Below are 18,263 nucleotides of genomic sequence, written 5' to 3'. Positions count from 1 at the left end.
CCAGAAGAGGGCATCATCGATAACACAGAGGAAGAAAACCAAAAACTAAAAGACGAGAATGAAAAACTCAAAACTAGACTAGTTACTGATGAAGAAAAAATAGGAAACCAGAAGAGTGTTTCATGCATTACTGCAAACCACTAAAACAGACATTCGCTGAGATAGTGGAAATACAAGAAACTGTTACAACAAAAGCAATCAAAGATGCAATGATAAAACAAAGGTTAGTCATATTTGTAAAAGGGAAGGAGAACGAGTCAATTAAAAAGATTTACACTAAGCCTGTAAAATCATTTAATCTAATTCAGGAAGAAGTCAAGTTGTCTGTGTCAAGCCAGTGGATGGATCACTAATCGTTAAGAAACTAAAGATATAGGAGAAAAAAAAAAAAAATCAGAAACACAAAGGAAGAATTCAAAATCGAAGAAAAACCATTGGTCATTCATCATATACAGTGTACCGGTAGCAATGAAAATCACGGATATTGTGTCCACAATAATTGAACAAAACTTAAAAGATAAGGATGTAGAATTGTCAAAGAAAAAAGTAAGGCCAAAATTCAGAACAAAGCTGAAGAATGATGTTAGATATCATTTGGAAATTCATTCTCCAAGTGAAATCTACAAGAAGCCGTTACATACAAATACAATATATCATTTATACGAAGCTTTAATAATCGAGCATTTTATTTCCATTCTTAGATGCCTCTGCTGTCTTGATTTTGGACACATCCAACGGTTTGCGAAGACGACGAACCAACATAGAAGATTTGTGGACGGAAATATGAGAAAAAAATCTCTGCCCGAGTAAACTCAAAGTGTGTATACCACGCCTAAAAAGAAAAAAGAAACGTACAGCTTTCAACGAAAAGGAGTGCGTAACATACAAAATGTTGTATGAAAGAAAAGTATCTCGAATTAATTATGGATAAGTATTGTATTGAACTCGTATTTAGAATAGCAACGAAGATCATTCTAGTAAAAAGAGAAACAAAACAAAAGTCGGGAAGATACACCCTGGCAAATTCTAAAGAATGCTAAATAAGATTTTAGTTTTTTAAATTCTGTTTCAAGTATGCTATATATGTAACTTATAAATAATACTTACAATTCTTTGGAAATGGGACTGTGCTTCATCACCGTATGAGATTTCTTCTCTTTGGAAACCATTGCTGATCTGAGGAAGATCTGATATTGCATCACGCACTGTTACGGCCCGTCGTGGAGCAGAACTTACCCATCTACATGTTGATATAAACTGTAAGTATTGAAGAAAGGAAACTTCAACACAAATTTAAAAGAAATCATAATCACATATCATAACTGTGTTTTCACAACTCGTACCACACGTCTTCAGCAAGGTTTTTTTCTTTTTTTTTTTTTTTTTACTGAAATTCTTATCACGTAATTAAAATTGAAAGGTTTATTTGATAAGAGCTCATATACAAATCTGAAATTTTGAGTTTTATTCTTTTTTATTAAAAGAGAGGAAAAAAATATGTATTTAAAGTAACTTTTTCGGCATATACGAAGTTTGTAGTCTTGAATTAGATTTTATTCACGATCGCCATACCTCCTTTTTTTCCAACTGTCACTCGAAAGAAAATATGTTACATAAGCCCTTACTAAAATCAACCTTTCAATTAAAAATTAAGATAGAAACTTCAATTAATTTTGTAATATTGCGGTTTCTTCCTGCCTTAATTTCCAAATTTATTGTAATACAACTTAGCTAAGAGCAGCGGCAATCTAAGAAATCTAACTACTAACAGAACGACCAGGATTCGATTTATTTTGAGTTCTATTCTCGTTCCAAAGTGACACAGGGATTTCACCCAGTCTTTGTAAAATGGGTAACTGGAAAGACCTCCTGGACAAACCGTCAACGCCAAGTTTTACGTGAAATGCTCAAGAGACTCAAACGAAGGGTCAATCGGGTCCGACCAGACATCGGAGCCGACTGGAAGCTGCACCACGACAACGCCCCGGCTCACACCGCCTTTCTTGTGAACAGCTACCTGACCAAGGCCGGCATCCCAACGCTTCCGTAGCCGCCCTACAGCCCAGATGTGGCCCCCCGGACTTCTTTTTGTTCCCGCGTCTGAAACGACCGATGAAAGGCAAGCATTTTAAGACGACAGAGGGGATCCAAGCAGCTTGCACCGCGGCTCTCAAGGCTATTCCGGAGAATGACTTCCATGACGCCTTCAATGCTTGGAAATCGCGCTGGCAGCGCTGCATCGACGTAGAAGGAGCCTATTTTGAAAGTTTTTAAGGAATTGTAACGATTGGCTCAATATTTTTTTTTAAAATCAACTCAGTCCTATTACTTTCCGGACAAACCCTGTATACATACACATTCGAGTAATTTTTTCTGTGCCATATAACATGGAAACCATTACGGTCAGTACGGATACCATGTGGGCTAAATAAGTTTTGACTACTTGAACTCGATATAATTTCTAAATACAATAGTGCAAAATAGACGACTAACTGAAGCGAGCTCAAATCATCATAGAAAGACCACGTCCCAATACCTCGAAGACAAAGGTGATATATATAACCATTCTTTACGGTTCGCACGGATCCCACGTGGATTTTATAAGGTTAAAGAACAGCACGATTATGAAGGACAGAACTTAGATACTCTTAGTTGAATCTGAATCTGAGAAAGAGACTCCAGCTGTGAGGAGAAGCTCTAGTCACTGAGACAACAGAATAACTTACTTTCTAGTGCACATTTACAAAATCTTCTATATCTGAAACTCTTTCACCGAACTCATAACTTTATATGTTTAAAAGATTAAAACCGCAATTAAATTCCTTATTATCAAGAAACTCGCTTTAAACATGAATGTAAACATTTACTCGATTTCGTTAACCTTTTTCGTAACATTAGCAATATATAACTATAAAACTAATTACCTTTTTATCATCTATCGCCACATTTAACTGGTATGTTTTGAGGTCAAATGCATGAGTAGGTTCTGGAAAAACAGGAAGTTTTTCGCCAGGCGCTGCAGCCAGTATGACTGTCCTGAAAGTATAACCGATACACGTTTTTACAATTATTGGTTTTTCACTTCGGTTTACACATCAGAAAAATAACAATTAATTAATAATTTTACTTAAAGACAATTAGCTAACTAAATTATTATATTTACAACCACCCCTTATCTAAACTCAACTTTGGATTTCTTAAATAAACAAATTTTCGAAAACAAGCATCTGTTTCATTTTAGCCCTAAATAAAACTCTCGGATCACAAATACTGTGTTGCATTTCTTCGAAATGTTCCGACAGTCTTGAGACCGGGTGTTCTGCTTTTGCGTCCCTGAGATGTTCTTTAACTTTTTTTTTTTTTTCATACCTATATAATTTCCCCCGGCATATGCATTTTATTTCACAAATCCCGATTTCTCAGTATGATCAGTGCAGTGGTTCCTGAATTAAGTTATTTTTTTCCCTAAAGTTTTGAAAGATTTCAATATTTAATGCAGTTGTCAACCCAACTCCATGTCAGTGGTTTAAGTTTCAGGACTGTAGGAATATACATTCCTTTTCACTTCATTATGTCAACTCAATAAAATGGATTTCGAATACCCATTCACGCTACCTAGCTTTAATTACTTATTAAAACGAAACGGCGTGACAAACATCTTGGCATTTGAAGGCGGCGCTCCAAGTTCCCTTTAAATGCTGCTAGCAAATGAGAGGCCAGAAGCATTGCCACGTTTATTTTGTACACATCCACGTCTATCCCCTGTTATTTGGTCGCGCTGTAGTTCGTCTGCTTAGCAAATAGCGACACCTCTTAGCGCTTGGCAACGTCGCATCAGAGCTTGCGTTTTATTCGTTTAGCTGAAATGCCAAAATGTGTGTCACAGGCTTTAAGTAGTATGAATAAATATCCAAAGGTTTTACTTTTCCTCCTCCTGTTTTTAATCTTTGTGACCAAGGCTCCAGGGCAGAGGCGATAGCATGGAAGTACAAGGTGTTTTCAGGATTTACAGTAAGTAAAACCATTGTAAGAATCCTACAGTGTGTTAATATTTGTCTAAACGTGAATTTTATTAATTAAAAAAAGAAAAAAACTAGATTAATCATTAGAACATCGTAATCCAGCTTATTTCAGCAACCACACCTGCTTGTTAAAAAAAAAAAGTCAAAATCAAAATAACATTTTGTTTTGTGGTTCGGCTTCTGCATATTATTTATATATATATTTGATAACTTTATTTTGTTTAGCCTAATCTGTGCTTAGCATATATACTATTACTATTACATTTCTTTTGTGCTACAACCTGACTGAAAAATTTATAATAGGCTACTTACCATTTACATATCTTTCTTACTCTATACCTTTCTCAACCTACATGAACCGACATCTATAAAGTTAATCTGGTTTCTGATTGAAAGAAGGAATTCAATCTACGTTACAGGACGAAAAAAGTGGAACTCATATATTTCCAGACATTCTTAATCTTTATAATATAAAAAATCAAATCAAGTTCAATAAAATTTATACCTTCATAATACTTTTCGTCTACTTTCCCTTACTCCAATTCCCTGTGTTATGCTAAAGTAACACGAACAGTCTCAGTATCTACTAAGGTCAATTACCTTAACTATTATTACCAAGGACAACTACCACCATCAATAGCACTGCAAGAAGACCTTTACAGTAAGATAGTCTTTACTGTAAGAATACAAGGAAAATACATTTCTTACAGAAACTGATATATGTTAGGAATTCAGTCATTAACATCTTTGAAGAAACTTAATTTTTCTTACCGTCTTTTCTTTACTGGTAGACCGAAGCTCCCTGATTGTAGAATTCCAAATGCGCACTGGTATCCCATTTTTAATAGACAACGTATCGTTAGTTTCACCACCATGCACCGTTTAAATGACACGAAATTTCTTGCACTTTCCAGAACAATATATTTTGGCCGATAGAAATCACAGTAGCTAAGAAAAGTTACTAACGGAGATTCCTGAAAAAGAAAGGAAAATAAAAGTCTTCCAAATTTAAATAACGAACGAAAAACCTATATTTGCACGCACCAATAATCGTTTTCTGCAGAAGATTGAAATATTTTTCTAGTTTTATGCATATTGTCTCTCAACGTAGTTTCATTACAATCCTGCATATACTTTAGGTACTTCTGAACCACTTTCATGACTAATTTTTACATTTCGTGGTAATAAGTTTGGAGGGGCCTCAGCCTCACTCAAACGTTCCTTTCAAAGTAAACGTAAAACTGCGTAATCTTATTTTATGTCTAGTATATCTGTGTGCAATTTCGTTGCTTCAGATTATTTGTTTATGCACACTTGGTGTCGATGTCAATTTTCAAAACTTTGGGCGGGGGGTTTTATTCCTAAAAACCAGTTTTCCGCAAAAAATAAAAAATATGTATTTGCTTATTCTATACACTGTATCTCTCAACGCAGCTTTTTTACAATCCCGTATGTAGCCTACTTCAGGACTTTTGAACTACCTCCATGACTAATTTTGTCATTTTGTGATATTAAGTTTGAAAAATGAAAATGAAATGAAATCTTTAGTTTACGTCCCACGATTATGCAGGCTCGGCTAAAGGAGACGGTGATGATGAGAAATGAATGAAATGGTGGAATGAAGAAAGTGGTTGGAAACGGAAAAACTCCGAGAAAATCCATGCACACGGTTTTTGTTTACCACAAAGTTCACTTGGCGCGAGCTGGGATCGAACCAGGGACCTTAAGCACCAGGGGTGAACGCTCTACCACTGAGCCACCGCGGCCCCATGGTAAGTTTGAGGGGCCTCTGCTCCACCCACACATTTTTGAAGGAAAATATGGAACACGTATTCCCTTATTTTACGTCTAGTATATCTGTGCGCAATTTCATTCGCTTTGATTATTTTCATGTTTTCCTGCACTCTTGGCGTCGAGTAATAAATTTTCTAGTGGGACCTTTTGCCTCTAAGAACAGTTTTCCGAGAAAATAAATAAATAAATAAATAAATAAATAAATAAATAAATAAATAAAGAAAGAAAGAAAGAAAGAAAGAAAGAAAGAAAACGTATTCGCTAAATTTATACATAGTATTTCTCAACGCAGTTTCGTTTCAATCCTGCATGTATTTCTAGACTTCTGAACTGTATTCACTGAACTGTATTCATTATTAATTTTGACATTTCGTGATAATAAGTTTGGAGGGCTTCTGCTCCACTCAAACTTTTCTGGAGAAAAATATGAAACACGTATTTCCTTATTTTACGTCTAGTATATCTGTGCGGAATTTCATTCGCTTCGGTCTACTTTTTACTGCGCTTTTGGCGCAGAGTAATAATTTTTTTTTTTTTTTTGATAGGGGCCTTTGTGCCCCCCTTTTCCAAGAGCCGTTTCCGCGCAGAAAATAATAATAAAAACACCTATTCGTTTATTTCATGTGTAGTATCTACCTGCCAACCGGATCTGAAATCTGCCTCTTGTTAGTTTATACAGTCTGCCTTTTTTTTTTGAGATACTATATCACGTTATGGCATCGAAACTGTTAAACTTGTTTGACCTTTCCATTTTGATTTTTGCATCAAAATCAGTAAAGCACTTTTTCCTGTTTGCTGTATAAGTTCATGTAGAGCGCGCTGTCATCGCTTACTACGTCACAGTGACGTCAATACTTCCAGCTACGAAATATGTAATTAGTTATCGTGTACGTAGCTACTGCCTATTTTTAAACCTAATAACAATATATGTTTAGTCTGTAACTGGAGGAACGCGAAATAATAAAACCTTATGGAAGATAAAATTTTATTCTGATAAAAGACGTCCAACTCATCCCATTGTAAAATGTATATATCATTTTAAAATTAAATTTAAAAAAAGGTATTAAATTAGGATAAACAGAGCTTAGGCATAAAAATAAGTATTGTTTGTTTCTTTTCTTTCTAAAACTAAATGAAAATACCTAAATAAAAACTTTTATTGGAATACTTAGGTTTACATAAATCTACGATCACGAATTGCAAATAATTCTACTCAGTGATCTCTAAATATTAAATCACTAAAATTAATCCAATTAGATAATTAAAATCCAATTAGATAATTTTTTATCAAAGAACGAAATACATCACTACAGAGATCATGAATTATTATGAGTTTACGTACATCAAGAGAAAAATCACATTCTATGAAGTAATACTGTACTACCTTGAATAACTGGTACTGCCATGATCTGAATGTATTCATTCCACTAAATCCATGACAAAGTGGACCTCCACAAAGAAGTTCAACTTCACCCTTTTGGGGCAGTTTTTGACCCTTATCGTTGACTTTCTGACCCTGGAGAAAAAAAAAAAGTTAACATCAACTCTAGGCCGAAAGCTACAACTTCTCAAAGAAAATTAGTATACTGAACATTAATGGCACATAGTACTTCTATAACTAAACACTAAAATCATCAGCCAGTAGCAAGTACACTGAACTATAAATCTCCAGCAGCAACTATCTAACTATCTGTCTATTTTTTGTAACTATATAACTTAACTATCTATTTTTTGTAACTCTTGTGAAACCTTAGTGATACATGATTAGGTGTTATTTAACTGGCATTTATAAACTAAGCGCTTTTATCCCCCGTTTTACTCATATTACGCACTACTTACATATGAGAAACACTGTAAATCGCGTTAAAAGCAGGAATTGTTGTCCTTGAAAAAATATCTTCAAACCTTCTAAAGGTATTTCTATGAAATTTGGCAAATATATACCCTAGAATATGTAGCAGTTTTTAAGGTATATTTCTTCGACGTATTTGAACCTGGGGCCCCAACAGCGGGTACCATTCTGCCGAATTTATGGATCCGTGTCACAACGTACGGTATAATTCGAAAGCCTGGTTCACTCTACAGGTAATGTACGAATCATGAACCTATGTTAATTAGGGAGCGAATGCGAGCTTCATAAGTGTTTTTTTTTTTTTTTCAATGTCGCATTTAATATACCTAGGTATATAGTTCGACTTATTTTATTTTTAATCTCTATAGCTATTAACCATATTTCAATGGAACTGGGCAAATATACAGCCTACGTTATGTAATACTTTAACAAGTTTTTTTTTTTTTTTTTTTTTTTTTGAGTTAAATGTTGCTTTTCAATATTTTGCCTTTCTAGTCATAACTTATTATACTCTATACATCTATAGATTGTAACTGGCTTTTATGATGCAGCTGCTTTCAAGGCTGGCGAATGACATTCCCTAACGCGAGACACTCCCAAAGGACTGAAAGGGATAAACTCCGGACACACGTAGTGCACCATTCCGCATTTGTCTAACACGTCAAAAGAATACCTTTGATAACCCCAGAAAGATGACCAAACAAACACGATCTCTCTTATAGTCGCACGTTCACTACAATACGTAGTATGAGAATTCCTACTCGGAACTCACCAAAAGAACTTCACTCCTGAACCTCCACACACTCGTTACGAAAGCTAGCTTCATAACCGGTCAAACCCGGCCAACGTATTTACTTCGTCGTTAGATTTTGCATTAGATGCTTCTCCAATGTACTCAGTACATCACTAGGTTAGGACAAGCTGTGGGTTATAGTTTGTAAATCAAGGACAATGATACAATCTGCCATAATATCAGGTACAAACAACTACAGCAATATTCTTATATGCTCTGGTTTTGAAAGGTTAAAAGACTTCACACCTATAACGAAGATGTGCCACAAACTCAGATGTAAAACTGTCCTACACTTGATACCAGTTTGTTCTTCCAACATCTCATCACAAAGATAACATGAATTTTCTATTATTTCTGTGACTACCATTCTTCATTGATGGAACTCTTGCCCCCCCCCTTTTTTTTTCTTTTCTTTTCGATTTTCATCAGCAATCTCCAATCTCCTACAGGGCTTAAATTCCCCATCTACTTATCGCAGATCTCACAACCCATCAAAACATAACATTTTACTATTCCTTTTTCGTATTGATCCTGAAAATTATTTTTCCACGCTCTTCCAGGTTTTTCAAAATGAGAGAGAGAAATTTTTAACCATCCTGTCTGTGAACTGTTCTTCTCTTAACTGTGTTTAATGTGCATCACTGCGCTCGTTTCGTTTTAGTAAACATACTTTTGTCTTGGAGGTTTTTCCTACACACTTTTCATTTTGCATTATCTCTTATTGTTTATTGTTCTTTATAACTTATTTCCTATTATTTAATATTGATTTTGTTAATTTCTTCCTTAATTTATATTTTCTCTCTTCATTTATTACTATACTCTTACCGACCTTTCCTTACAATTAGTTTTATCTTCCCCAAACGAAATTCTCCCTCCCTTCAGCTTGATTACAGTACCTCATAACTGAGTTCTAAGATGACGCCGGACACTTGAGTGCTTTACTGCTAGTTTTTTTTTTTTTCTTTCTTCTTTAATACTGTACTTCTTTCTTCCTACCTTAGAGTTCTGAACATATTAAGTCTTACAGGACAACTCTGTCCGTCCTGTTTGTCCCGACAGATATGAAATGGTAAGTGGTTCTCTGATATGACTTCAGCGTCCCAACTATTTATTGGTTCCACTTCTTATTCCTCTAAAACTAGAGCATAACATTTCTAATAAAGGGGTTTCACCTGCTTTTTGTATATGGAATTGAACTTTTTTTTCATGGGGGAAGGTAACATCTAATGATGGAGGTAAATTATTTTAGGGCAAGTCGCCAAAGTTTTCTTGGTTTAAGGTGAGGTGGTAAACATTTTGCTGCCAAATTTTTATTTGCATTGCACTTCTATTATTTTGTTCAGCAAATTGCCATGTAATGCCGCTTTAAAGAAATTGAAAAACAATTCTACTTTTCACCCCCGCTTTGAGCCCCTTTCTTTAACTATATACAAAAATTACATTCCAGAAATAAAACTCACATATTTCTACCTACCAGACAGAATTCGAAATATAACGACTTATGATAAGTAACTACTGTAAAGCTTGAGAATTTTATTTTACCTTTCTCCATACTTTTTATTAAATTGTATGATATTTGTCGATAGTTCACACCAAGCAAACAAACAAACGTGTAAGCACTGCATTTAATAAGTAAATATTATCTCGGCTTAATGCTGTAAAATAAAGGAGTACATTCGTTCAGATTTCAAGATGCAGTATCTCTAACTCTGATAATAATGTTATTATTAATTCTAACCTACAACAAATTTGTTAAGATATTTACTTTGCTATTGTAATGAATTCTTAATTATATTTTTGTAAGCTTAATTCCAAAGTTATGGTAAGCACCTACTTCAAAAACTAGAACACATGCTTACTACCAAGAAAGCAAACTAATGTCTTTTAAAACATGAAGTTTAGAAACGAGTTCAATTAACTTTAAAAAATTCTCTCGTCAAACAACTTACACCTCCTTAAGAGGAGGGATGGTAGTTCAGTGACACAACGTTCAATTCCTGTGCGGGAAGTCCCTGGTTTAATTCTAAGTACGTGAGTTTGAAGTGGAAAATGTAGTTTGCAAGAAGTTTTCTCAAGTTCTACCGTTTCCTTCCACTAACCTATTGACAAGTTATTCCGTCAATATTAGTTTCCATTTCTCTTCCGCCTACCTCTATTCCGCAGAACGAAAACGTAGACGCTCAAAGCAAAAGAAAGATTTAATTTATATTCCCTATTTAAAAACCTAAATGTGAATTTCATTAAGAAAGAGACAGAAAATCTCTAAGTTTAACTGGTTGCTACAAACTAGGAAATTATTTTACACGATTGCTGCAACTTACATTTAAATATGAACTTATTCTTAAAATATTAGAACATTTTTAATATGTAATTACAAAATCTAATATTTGAAACAGTTTTTTAAGGAAAAGATTACATAATTTTATTTGCTTTCTTTTGCTCTTATATTGGAAGTACTACTACGGAAATTACATACGTTTCAGTATAGAATCTAAATAGAGCCTAATAATTTGTAGAGAGGCTTCAGATCGCATCACATACGGTAAGAATAAACTAATCCGAACCACTGAAGTACATTCAAATTTCAAAGCCCTCCCATTGGGAATCAAACCCGGGATTACATGCATCAAAAATGTGCGTGATAGCAACTGTATCAGCAGACAAAACAGTTCTACAATATACAGATGGTGATCAGAAAAATGGAAACACCTGTAGTTAGCAACACGTCAGATGTATGGGTTCGCAGTGGTGTCGTGGCGCCCGCAGCGCCGGACCGCTGGTGGTGGTGTGTTAGGTCGGTCTCCATACTACGTCGGGCGCAGTGGAACAGCAGTGTCCAGTGACTGCAGCAGACGGAGGTAGTGTAAAATGGGAGACCTCTCAGATTTTCAAAGAGGGCAAATTGTTGGTGCGCGATTATGTGGAGTGAGTGTGACGGCAGTGGCTACTGTGTTAGGTGTGTCGCGTAGGACATTGTCGAAGGTGATAACGGCCTACACAACACACGGGAAAACCACATCGGGAAAGCGGAACAGTGGGCGGAAGAAAATCATGAGTGACAGGTCACGCCGGATATTAAAGCGCATTGTCACGCAGAACCGTCGTGCCACTGCGGAGCAAGTGACGGAGGAACTCAATCAGCACCTCCCCCACTCTGTTTCGACAATCACAGTCCGCCGCGAATTACATGACATGAACTTACGGGGTCGTGTTGCACGGGCCAAACCGCTCATCAGAGACCATAACGCTTTCGCACGCCGCAAATGGTGCCGCGACCATGCAACTTGGATCGTTGAGGACTGGAAACATGTGATATGGTCGGATGAGTCATCCTTCACCCTATTCCCAACCACGGGCCGTGTTTATGTGTGGAGAACGCCCAAAGAAGCTTATGATCTGCAGTGTCTTCGCCCAACTGTGAAACATGGCGGCGGCTCGGTGATGCTGTGGGCCGCAATATCATGGTTTTCATTGGGTCCTGTGGTCACAGTTAGCGGACGAATCACTACCAACGATTATGTCGCAATTTTAGCAGACCACTTGCATCCTATGGTAAGGATGTTGTTCCCGGATAATGACGCCATCTTCCAGGATGATAATGCACCCATTCACACAGCTGGCGTTGTTGCAGCGTGGTTTGAGGAACATCGGGATGAAGTTCAACACCTCCCCTGGCCCGCCCAATTCCCAGATCTCAACAGAATTGAACGTCTGCGGTCCGTCTTGGAAACACGACTCCGGCGACGATTTCCACCTCCATCCTCTCTCACAGAACTGGCCGATGCCCTGCACGAGGAATGGTGTAAAATTCCACTTGCTACCAATCACGACCTCTATGCCTCCATCCCACGTCGCATCAAAGCTATTCTGAAGGCGAAAGGTGGCCCGACACCATATTAATCTGGTAAGTTGTAATTTCGTTCAGGTGTTTCCATTTTTCTGATTACCATTTGTAGATCTTTAATAAGTGCTTCCAATCCCCACCAAGAATTACCACCTGTGAAAATGAATTATATTCATGCCCACCGTCTTTCACACACAAAATATTGGCATTAATACTTCCAATCGATTACATACAACAGAAATCTAAAAATTATTGTAAGACAGCAAGGTTTATAAATTACAGTCTTCTTATATCGGTTTTCCAATATACACTGAAGAACATTAGTTAAGATTGGAGTAGAAGGGGAATGTTAACATTAAAGAAAGATAATATTATGAACAGAAATTCAACAATGAAATTAACCTGAAAAACGGTATAATATCAGGGAGGTTTAAGTTGATAAGAAATTATCTAATATACTTTGAAATACTTACGTTCATTACTGCTTTCAACAAAAGATTAGGATCCTGCACAAAAATTGCAGCATCGGAATTAATACGGTGAGTTCGAGCAGCTGATTCATCTTCTTCTACAGCCCACTTGACATCTACAACTCCAGATTGACGGAGGCCTTCTGTCATCCCTCCACATCCAGCAAACACACTAAAACCTTTCAGAGGTTTTGACACTGAAGGCCAATCGGTCTCATCCTTTTTCTCCTCTTCAACAGCTGACTTTCTTCCTCGGCCTTTCCCTCTCGCTCTATTTGGCTAATTACAAAAAAGTACATTATTTGGTGACTGAATCAATTACTTTACCTTAAGTCTTACTTGGAACAGCTTTCAGATCAAAGATAAGCAAAAGTATAAACTACTTTTTTCTTTTTTTCTTTTTAATACTTCACAACTAAGCAACGGAATAATCTAGTAATTATTAAGAATAAAAATTTAATAAAACTGGAAATCTACGACAAAAAGCACAGTATATAATATCAGCAAGAAAATCTTAAAAGACTCCCTTGTCCCAAATTCATTGTTTAAATAAATATATAAAAATTAAAAACGGAGACATTAGCTTGTTTAAAAACGGAACCACTTGAGGTAGCTAACATCAGAAATTGAACTCGGGTATTTGGTAAGAACACAGTAAACTAATATTACTCCAGTCCGTACAAATTCACAATTTGTATTGTAAAAAGAAAACCGTTCAAAAAAAGACGTGACATTTAGGAATCAACTGCTATCTAATTATTGCGCATTAATTGTTAACGACCTAAACACTTATTTTACGATTTCCGCATCGGAGTAAAACATCTCTGCGACAAACTGTAAACGGTCAGGGTATCCACTGGGTCGTGATCAACCTTCAGATTTCTCAAGTCATGGAATCCAACAGTTGGTAAAATTGTATTGCTGCAACAGGATAGTACTTTCTTTCCTCTGAAAGTGTCACACGTATTCTAACATTTCAGTTGCACAAAACTGATTATTTCATAACGTGTATTTGGAAGACGACATAAAACTTGGTCAAAATCCACAACCCATTAATTAATCTGCATGATATTTAGCAGATGAGTGTAAACTTTTATACAAAGGTCGACCCGCTTGCATCAGAACAAACTGAAGATCCACCCCGCCTACATCGATCATGCTGGATGTGGTGGCCACTGGTATGGATCAGTGCATGACATCCTAGATTCCACTAAAACAGACATTGTTGTAGCTATACCAGGTGTATAAGTGTCCCACTCTGCTTTAGACTTTCCAGAGGTCATTTACAGCGAGAATCCGTTATGAGGAAAGGCACAGTTTTGAGAAATCCAAAAGCACTGTAATCTATGGAACTAGCAATTTGAATCTTAACTGGAATATCCTTGAACGGAAAAGCATAGATGGTAGTTGTGGCTACTAGTGCTGTTAGTACCTGAATAATTCATTATTCGAGTAATTACTCGGACAATGAATAATCATTCGAATATTAAGAACTAATATTCAGATATTCGAATAACAACATGAAAAATATTCGAATAATTTTGACAGTACAGGTAGATACCCTGTACGAGTAGAATACTACCGATGTTCTGGGCATGTGATTAAGCATTCTTTGGGTGCAATTCCACACGATGAGTATCTCCATACAATGCTGACACTATTTAGTCTGAGGTGGGGATAGGATATGTTCTTGGCAATAAGCAGCATGATTTTGGCTTTTTCCTTTTCAGCTTTACTAATTTTGAGTTTCCTTCTATACCAAAAGCCAGTAATAACCATAACATCTTTTGAAAGACATTCTTTGCATTAATGCACAAAGTTACAAGAGTATCTTTCACGAACACGTCTGTAGGTGATGATCCAAACTAATGCAGTCACTTAAGTAGATCAGTGCTGCCTTTATTGTTACAAATTTCCAGCAGTAACCAGCTAGGTGGCGCTCGCTCCTTCTACCCTCAGTCTTTCGCTTCGTGATATGTCGTCGTTAACGAATGCCCGATAGATTTTCGGACAGTTTGCAGCCTCCATTTGTGATGGATTGAATAATTCACTGTTGATTGGGCCATATGTAATCGTTATGTCATAACACGCTGTGGTAATGGATTCCCATAGGCCGCCATATCCCAAATTTTAGCACAGGTCTTGTGAGTTTCACTAACATCCTCTTCTAATGCATTTTCGTTGATGATATGGGTTGTAAAGGATTTTTATTTTATTTCTTTTGAGTTTAGCGCCTCTTTCAGCAAGATGACATATAAGATGTGGATCTGCAGTTTAACAGGGATCCGAACCACATGAGCTCCCGCCGGGAGTTGAACCAGCTCTTCTACACTAACCACTTAGCCATGAGGGAGCTCGTGGGTTGTAAAGGAGGCTCCTGTGCATGACCTTTAATTATAACTGACAATGGGCCGTCCAACCACAAAACCATTGTTCCGAATGTTCTACAATGTGAAAAATGCTAAGTTTGCATGGGAAACTGGCATCACTAACCCTTCTCAAAAGCAATTTTCTTCGGTAACATTTTCCCTTCTATAGGACTTCACTATTTATTTATTTATTTATTATATATACAGGGTGTTATAAATGTATCACAATATTTTGGAAACAGATTCTTCACATCAAAATATGAAGGAAAAAGTTCATATGGACCTGTGTTCAAAAGTGGATAGTTTCGGAAATATAGGGTGCCGAAAACGTGAAATGAAAAGTCCATAGCTCCACTACTATAGGACCGATCGTAGTCGGGACAAGACATCACTGAGGAACTAGTATGTGAACTATCCAAATATCCATCTTTCAGAACCTCCGGTACTTGCACAATCATTTTTAGAGAGGTTGTTTGGGAAACAGGCATCACTTACCATCACTTGTTCACTCTCCACCCACCTGTTTAAAAATTGGTGTGCAAATATTGGAGCATTCTTAAACATGGATATTTGGATAGTACATATACCAGTTTCTCAGTAATGTCTTAACCCGACTACGATAGGTCCCACAGTAGTGGAGCTGTAAACTTTTAAAATTCATTTATCTCGAAGTTATCGGCAGCTATAGCTCCGCAATTATCCAATTTTGAGCACAGGTCCATATGAACTTTCTTTCTTCATATTTTGATGTGAGGAATGTTCCCAAAATATTGTGACACATGTATATAACATCCTGTATACAGTTTTGTTGTTGTGGAACCCAGCTTGACAGGTGTCGCTTATGTACGTTTGTAGACTACTTCTCTCCTTACAAAAAGGAGAAAGAAGAATTTGAACTATCCTGGCTGAATTAAGCCACTTTGTAGACATCTCTTTTCACGCCATAAAAGAAAAAGAAAACATACCAGGCAGATCCTGGATTGGATCGCCACTTTGTAGACATTTGTTTTTTTTTTTTTCTAAAAAAAAAAAAAAAAAAAAAAAAGTAGTCGCCACTTTGCAGAATACTAAAATTTTCAATGGTTAAAAAAATTAAATAATCTCATCATGGTTGGAGAGGCCACTTTGTTAAATACTACTTCTAGCATAAATTTGATACGCCAGATTGATAAAAGGCTAGATTTTCCCAACTTATTTAAACATTAAAAAATAGTATCGGAATAATTAACATCTGAATGTCAACAAAATATAGTTATCTTTCCGAATTCAATAGTTATTCTCATTTTTCCCAATTTTATTTTCAAGTTTGTATTCAACGCATTCTAACTCTTTTCCCAGAATTCTTACTAAAATAGTAACCGCTTGTGAAGAATTCAAAAGGCACTATCCCATTATCTATACTAATCTTTTATAATATTGTAACTTAATTGATTCATAAGACTGAATTAGACTGCTCCATTTTTATATTGTTGATCTTATTCATTGTTTTTATGTAACAACGTACAAAAAAAAAATTAACATTATAGATAATATGGATAACAGTAAATATCATCTGATTGAAGAAAAAAATATTTATATGATACTTAATATTTTTATACGATCTCTAATTTTCAGAACAAGAGTTTTGAAATGTATTCTTTTCATAGTGAAGTAAAAAAATCGAACACTTTACATTGTTTGTTTCCATTGAGAAGAATAAAAGAAAGTGGGGAAAAAATCTTACTTTTCTGTTTAAAGTACCTCATTGCAGTAACATATGTAACACTTCTACTATATTCCAGACTGATCTAAGGTTTATCTAGAATCTACTCATAAACAAACAAACAAATAAACAAAAAAAAAAAAAAAAAACACATTACAATCATCCTCCTTTAACAACATTGTGTATCATGACTCCAATTAACATTTAAGCTGTCTCGTTAAATATATTGGTTTAAATGAGCGATAATATCCCCTTTACTACATTCCACAATCACACGCCTTCTCATTTTCAGTATTACAAGGAACTAGTGGCGGATATGAGGCATCACTCTATATGGTCATCACATTGAATTGCTCAATTCAGCCACAAAACCAAACATGATGAAGTAATGTAATATGAAATATGTACAAATGAACATGCATAAAGAAAATCCTACCAGACAGCATATTAAAGTTAATTCATAATACATATCAATTGTTGCGAGGGAAACTGTAGAAACAAAATTTCAACACACACGAAGTGCCAGAGAAAAAAAAATCCTGTCTTTTTAATATAACAGATTAGTTTCCATAGGCGTGCGCAACGTGGGTGCCATGGGTGCCTTGGCACCCCCATTAGACAAACTTTTTTTTATGTAGAATTATTACAAACTGAAGAGATTACGTGTAAATTATTTCCCCTCTGCATGTGTGCCGTGCGTCGCCGACGCAGCGTTGGGTGCAATGACGCTATCTTTTCTTAGAAGAAAGGGGGGAGGACGACATTCCATATGGTGGTACTTTAGAACTGGCACCCACATTCCCAATGCCCTGCGCACGCTAGTGTTAGTCTCTCATAAATAAGTGCAACAAGCTGATGCCGTAAGCGTATCTTGGTAACTATTCTATTATTTGATGTCATAAGCCAATTACTTATATATATGCTTAAGCTCCAGACTTTAATTAATTTGTGGAGTTCTCATATTTATACCTAAGATTTAAATTATTTCAGAAGAAGGAAAGATGGAATTGGAAGTTATGCACAGTTGCCATAGCAACGGAAGTTATCCATGATCGCTATCATTGCTCTAGAAAATTCTAACAGACTACATTAGTGGAGAGACAATTAGAGAATGTTTAAGATGTGTGACGCCGTACACAGTTTAACCTAACATTTCTGTATCCATCGCCTTCAACACATAAACTAATAACACAGTCACTCAAGTTATTTCAATAAAAATTATTATTATGATAGTAGCGTGGAAGTCGCCATTTTGGTTTTAAAAATTTCGAGTTCCTGACTGTCTAAAAATTAAAGAAGATTTGAGTTATCTGAGTTTCACAAACTTAAACATCGGTAGCAACCTCTCGACACCACCGAACTCCACTCCTCTTCAGGGGTGATTCTTGGTCGGGTCCTGACGCTGCTCACGATATTA

The 18,263-nt window shown here is 36.0% G+C and overlaps 1 protein-coding gene across 1 annotated transcript in view; it reads right to left on the bottom strand.

Annotated features, from left to right (window-relative positions):
• LOC145671791 (DNA (cytosine-5)-methyltransferase 1.S-like) overlaps positions 1-18,263 on the bottom strand; it is an 87,595-nt gene that overhangs the window by 18,584 nt on the left and 50,748 nt on the right. The window contains exons 19-23 of the mRNA XM_081741010.1: positions 12,779-13,054; positions 7,201-7,332; positions 4,794-4,996; positions 2,925-3,036; positions 1,108-1,257 (exon numbers count right to left, since the gene is read on the bottom strand). Coding sequence (XP_081597136.1) covers positions 1,108-1,257; positions 2,925-3,036; positions 4,794-4,996; positions 7,201-7,332; positions 12,779-13,054 — 873 coding nt within the window. The remainder of the gene's footprint in view (positions 1-1,107; positions 1,258-2,924; positions 3,037-4,793; positions 4,997-7,200; positions 7,333-12,778; positions 13,055-18,263) is intronic.

Source organism: Thermobia domestica, chromosome 2 (genome assembly GCF_964235325.1).
Source record: "Thermobia domestica chromosome 2, izTheDome1.hap1.1, whole genome shotgun sequence".
In the NCBI taxonomy this organism is placed as follows: domain Eukaryota; kingdom Metazoa; phylum Arthropoda; class Insecta; order Zygentoma; family Lepismatidae; genus Thermobia; species Thermobia domestica.
The sequence above is the reverse complement of the archived record's forward strand: the minus strand, read 5'-3'. Positions and strand labels throughout refer to the sequence as shown.